The following is a 6442-nucleotide window of genomic DNA, read 5'->3' as shown; positions in this document are numbered from 1 at the left end:
TCATAAAACTTTTTACATTCTATGGACTATTCAAAATGTTAGCCATACAAAACATGTATTTTCAGTATTGGGGAATTTTAAAATCTGCAAATAGTCTTAGATAGATCAATAGATAGATAGATAGATAGATAGATAGATAGATAGATAGATGATAGATAGATGATAGATAGATAGATAATAAAATCACACTATTGTCCATTAATATGGAATAGACTACCCAAGATTTTTGAACTGATGAAATAAAATTAATAGTCTTAAGATGGTATATATTCCTTTAACATTTATGCCTTGCTTTCAGAAGGCATCACTTGTTTTCTCATAAGTTATTTAGGAGATCATTCTCAAACTCAGGAGCTGACTACTCAGTCTCTTCAGTGCCATCTTCATGTCTTTGTTCCTCAATGTGTAGATAATAGGATTCAGAATGGGTGTAATCACAAAGTTCAAAACGGCAAGAAACTTATCCACTGGCACTGAGGGAAATGGCCACACGTAAACAAAGATGCACGGTACAAAGAACAAAACCACCACAGTGATGTGCGCTGACAGAGTTGAAAAGGCCTTAGACAAACCAGCTGAGGAACGTTTCCAGACAGTGACCAGAATGAAGACATAGGAGATAAGCAACGAGAAGAAGGTGCCCATGGAAATGAACCCACTGTTGGCAGTCACCATGAATTCCATTCTGTAAGTGTCTGCACAGGCAAGTTTGATGAACCAAGGAAGGTCACAGTAAAAGCTGTCTATCTCATTAGGACCACAAAAAGGCAAATGGATAACAAAAGCTAACTGGACCACTGAATGAATGAGGCCAACAGCCCAAGCACCAGACAGAAGCAAAATGCACATCTGCGGGCTCATGATAGTCAGGTAGTGGAGGGGCTTACATATGGCCACATATCGATCCAAGGCCATGGAGATGAGCAGCACCATCTCAGATCCACCCAGGACATGAAGGGCAAATATCTGGATGACACATCCTTGAAAGGATATGGTTTTGTGCCCTGATTGAAGGTCAGATATCATCTTGGGAACCGTTAAGGTGGAAAGACACAAGTCAACGAATGAAAGATTGGCTAAAAGGAAGTACATAGGGGAATGTAAGTAAGGATCAAAGGTCACTGTAAAGACTACAAGGAGATTTCCCAAAACAATTGTTACATAAAACACTGTAGAGAAGGCAAGGAGAAAATGCTGCACTGGTCTATAGGTAGAAAGTCCCAAGAATACAAACTGAGACACTTCAGAATAATTCGCTTCATACATTGGCTTTGCCTGGTGATACCTAAAAGACCAAAACCAAAATAACAAAGAAAGAGTTTATCAAAAATTATTATTTAAAAACACAGATTTGAGCTTTCATTAAGTCTGGTTTTAAGAAGAAATCTCCAGTAACAGTCATAAGGTGCTTTATAAAAATCATGTGTTAATTTATCTATTCAGCTAATATGCATAAATATTATAACTAATAATCCTATTGAGGATCTACCATGTGCCTCATACTATGTCAGGTTTTGAGGTAAAACACTGATCTTGACTTCAGGAGGTTTACAGGTTAATAGTGGTTGTAGACAATAAATAGTTTTAAATACAGATAGAACTCTGATAATAGATTGAAAGGAAAAGACAGTGTACCATAAGAACAATGTGACTCATTCAACTGGTGATTGCTCAGATTCTACTTAACAAGGAGTTGTTACTACTAAAAAGTAGATTCCAGACTATGGAAATGCCGTGTGCAAATATCATGAGACAGGAAGGTTAGGAGGGCAAGAGGATGAACAACTGAAATCAGGCTGTAGTAATAGGCCAGACAGGATGGAAATTTGAATCCATGAATTGAACTTTGCCTTATATCCTAAGAGCAATAGAAAATTATTAAGGATTTTAAGGAGTAGCTTGATATATTTCTGCTGTCAAATATTCACCAAAGCTGCAATGCAAAGAATTGAATGAAAAGCCTAAAGAAAACTTAGTGATCTCTCAGATTACTGAAGAATCATTTCATACCAGTGTGGACAAGGTGAACTATTCAGTCAACAGTGTTGGCACAATGAATGAAACATGGAAAAAATGCAGGTCTTTGCCTTTAAACATGAACTCAAGGAAATTTTTAATGAGTATCTAGATGTTAAGAGACAAAAGAAACATGTAAATACTTAGACATTAAGATGGAAAATTCATTCTGTTTTTTATAGAGGGAGGGGGAAGGATCAGACAGAGAGGGAGAAAGAGAGTCTTAAGCAAAGTTTATGCCCAGTATGGAGCCCAAAACAGGGCTCAATCTCACAACCATAACACCATGACCTGAGCTGAAATCAAGAGTTGGACAATGAACTGACTGAGCCACCTAGGCACCATGGAAAACTTCATTCTTATCATCCTTCATTAACAAATGAAGAGGAAATAGTTGAAAGTAACCAAGACATTAAAAGCAAAACCAGGGCAGCTTGGGTGGCTCAGCGGTTTAGCACTGCCTTCAGTCCAGAGCATGATCCTGGAGATCCGGGATGGAGTCCCAGGTCAGGCTCCCTGCATGGAGCCTGCTTCTCCCTCTGCCTGTGTCTCTGCCTCTCTCTCTCTGTCTCTCATAAATAAATAAATAAATAAATAAATAAATAAATAAATAAATAAAAAAAATCTTTTTAAAAATAAATACATAAATAAATAAATAAATAAAGCAAAATCATATTATATGTAGTTATACATAGATATAGGAAGATAGTGTATATAGACATACACATTAATATTTTTATATGGAGATATAAACACTATAAAGTAAAAGTAAAATCACTGTGAAAAATATCAAATGATTGACATTTTTAATATGAAATTATTTATTCTAAATGCATTTCAAAAATGCATATACCAATTTTAAAATGAGTAAGACATATTAAAAACAAAATGCCTATTATTCAGAATCATATGAAAAGTAAAACGGTAATCAGACAAATGTAAATAGGATCATGCCAGAGTGCCATTTTTGTTCTAACAAAGTGTCTAAGTTTTAAAAATATTGATGATTTATCATGGATGAGTCTGTGAAGAATCAGATATATTCATACACTGTTAATAATAGCATGAATTGATACAATTCTCCAGAGGTACATTCAAAATAGATACAAAAAGGCCAACAAACTGGGAAAGGTGTAGAAGAAATGGATAAATTCCTAGAAACATACTACCTTCCAAAATGGAAATCAGGAAGAAGAAGAAAAACTGAATAGGCTAATTACTAATTATAACATTGTATTTATAATCAAGAAAACTCCCAAAAAACAATAGGATCAGATGGATTTACAAGTAAATTATATCAAACAGTTAAAGACTTAATACCTATTCTTCTCAAAGTATTTCAAAAAACAGAAGAGGAAATAGTTTCCAAATTTATTTTATGAGGCCAGCCTTCCCCTGATATTAAAACCATAGCCACTATGAAAAAAGAAGACTAGAGGCCAATATCCCTTATTAACAGACTTGCAAAAATCCTCAATAAAATTTTAGCAAACTGGATTCAACAATTCAGTAAAAGGATCATTCACTATAATCAAGTGGGATTTGTGCCAGGGAAGCAAGGATGGTTCACACATAAATCAACATGATACATCACATTAACAAAATGGATTAAAACTATATGATCATCTCAATAGATATAGAAAAAACATTGGACAAAATTCAGCATCTATTCCTGATAAAAACTCTCAACAAAATGGGTTTAGATAGAACATACCTCAACATAATAGAGGTCATATATGACAAATTCACAGGCAGCATCATACTCAATAGTGAAAAACAGAACTTCTCCTCTAAGATCAGGAACAAGACAAATATGTCCACAAATGCTACCTTTATTCAATGTAACATTAGAAATCTTAGCCACAGCAATCAGACAACAACAACAAAAATTAAAGGCATCCAAACTGGTAAAGAAGAAGGAAAGCTGTCACTATTCACAGATAACATGATATATACATAGAAAATTCTAAAGACTCAAAAAAAGCCTACTAGAACTGATAAAATTATTCACAGAAAGCTGTCACATTTCTATACACGAATAAGGAAGTAGCAAAAGGAGAAATTAAGAAAAAGTATCATTTATAATTGTACCAAAAAGAAAAAAAATACTTAGGAATAAATTTAACAAAGAAGATGAAAGAACTATACTTGGAAAACTAAGATATTGATGAAATACATTAAAGACAACATGGAGAATTAATACCACTAAAATGTCCATACTATCCAAAGAAATCTACAAATTTAAGACAATTACTATCAAAATAACGTTTTTCACAGAACTAGAATAAATAAACCTAAGACTTGTATGGAACCACAAAAAAACCCCAAATAGCCAAAAAAATCTTGAGAAAAGACAGAGTTGGAAGTACCACAATCCTTGATTTCAAGATATACTACAAAGTTATGGTATATAAACAAAATAGTATGGAACTGGCACATAGATTGGTAGAACAAAAATAGCTCAGAAATAGACCCATACTTATATGATCAATTAGTCTATGACAAAGGAGGCAAGAATGGGGAATAGACACTCTCTAAAATAAATGATATTGAGAAAACTGGACAGCTACTGCAAAAGAATGAAATTGGACCATTTTCTTACACCATACATGAAAATAAACTCAAATGGATTAAAGACCAAATGTGAGACCTGAAACTATAAACTATAAAGCTCCTAGAAGAAAACACAAGCAGTAATCTCTTGGACTTTGGCCTTAGCCACGTATTTATGAATATGCCTCCTCAGGCAAGGAAATAAGAGCAAAAATGAATTATTGGGACTGCATCAAAATAAAAGACTTTGGCAGAGTGAAGGAAACCAACAGCAAAACAAAAAGGTAACAATGAATGGGAGAAGATATTGGTAAATATATATTTGATAAGAGGTTAATATAAAAAATCAAAACAATTCAATTTAAAAATGGGCAGAGCACACAAATAGACATTTTTCAAAATGGCCAAAAGACACGTAAAAAGATGCTCAATTTCACTAATCATCAAGGAAATAAAAATCAAAACCATAATAACATTATCACTTCACACCTGTCAAAATAGCTAGAATCAAAAAGACAAGAAATAACAAGTGTTGGCAAAGATGTGGAGAAAAAAGAACCTTCCCTGTGTATTGTTGGTGGGAGTGTAAATTGGTATAGCCACTGTTGAAAACAGGATGGAGTTTCCTCAAAAGATTAAAAATAGAAATACCATATGATTGAATAACCACTCAAAGAAAATAAAAATATTAATTCAAAAAGTTACATGTCCCCCAATGTTTATTGCAGTATTACTGACAATAGCCAAGATGTGGAAGCAATCTAAGTGTCCATCAATAGATGAATGGATAAAGATGAAGAGATAGATAGATAGATAGATAGATAGATAGATAGATAGCCATTATATATACTATTCAGCCATTAGGAAAGAATGAGATCTTGCCATTTGCCACAGCATGGATGGCTCTAGAGGGTATCATGTTAAATAAAACAGACTGAGAAAGACAAATATCCTTATATCTTTTTAACAGTGCTTCTACTATTTAGAATTTAATTTTTCCATATTTAACCACATAAATTTAATATATCCACATTTCCCTTTATAAATTATGGATTTTGTGTTATTCTTTAAACTTTCTCCAAATAATGATTAGCCACCAACTACATTTTAAATGCATTGATTGCATTTGTGGTTACATAACTGCATATATCTGGCAAAAGTCATTAATTGCATATTTAAAAATTAGTGAAGTTTATTGTGTAAATTATACAGCAATAAAAGTAATTTTGAGACATTTTTAAAAAGGATTAAGAATAGAAATACTCTATGATCTAATGATTCCAGTACTGGGTATTTACCCAAAGAAAATAAAAACATCTATTCAAAAAGATATCTGCACTTCTATGTTTACTGCAGCATTATTTACAAGATATGGAAGCAATCTAAGTATCCATTGATAGATGAATGGATACAGATAAAATGTATATATATGTGAGTATACGGAATATCTTTGGACTATGTAGTGTGCAGTGTGTACTATACATACAAATATATGGGATATTAATGGAATATGGAATATTACTCAGCTTCAATAGAGAATAAGATTTACTTTTTGTGACAGCATAATAGGCATTATATTAAGTGAAATGAGTCAAGACAGAAAAAGACAAACACCAAATGATTTCACTTATATGTAAAATCCATAAAAGCTAGACAAACAACTTAAAAAAATAGAAACAGACTCATAAATACAGAGAAGAAACTAATGGTTACTAATGGTGTCAGGATGGGTGAAGTATATGAAGAGGATCAAGAGGTACAATCTTTCTGTTATAAAATAAGTCATTAGGATGAAAATACAATGTAGAGAATAGAGTCAATAACATTATAGTAATGTTTGGTGACTAATGGTAACTAGACTTATGGTGAGCAC

At 32.9% G+C, this 6442-nt stretch overlaps 1 protein-coding gene across 1 annotated transcript; it reads right to left on the bottom strand.

Moving 5' to 3' along the window:
• Nucleotides 1–327: 327 nt before the first annotated feature.
• OR4G10 (olfactory receptor family 4 subfamily G member 10) lies at nucleotides 328–1266 on the bottom strand. The gene is given in 1 exon segment (NM_001388969.1): nucleotides 328–1266. A coding segment is annotated over 1 exon segment (939 nt).
• Nucleotides 1267–6442: the final 5176 nt, after the last annotated feature.

Source organism: Canis lupus, chromosome 30 (genome assembly GCF_011100685.1).
Source record: "Canis lupus familiaris isolate Mischka breed German Shepherd chromosome 30, alternate assembly UU_Cfam_GSD_1.0, whole genome shotgun sequence".
Classification (NCBI taxonomy): domain Eukaryota; kingdom Metazoa; phylum Chordata; class Mammalia; order Carnivora; family Canidae; genus Canis; species Canis lupus.
This window is presented reverse-complemented; position numbering and strand designations above follow the sequence as displayed.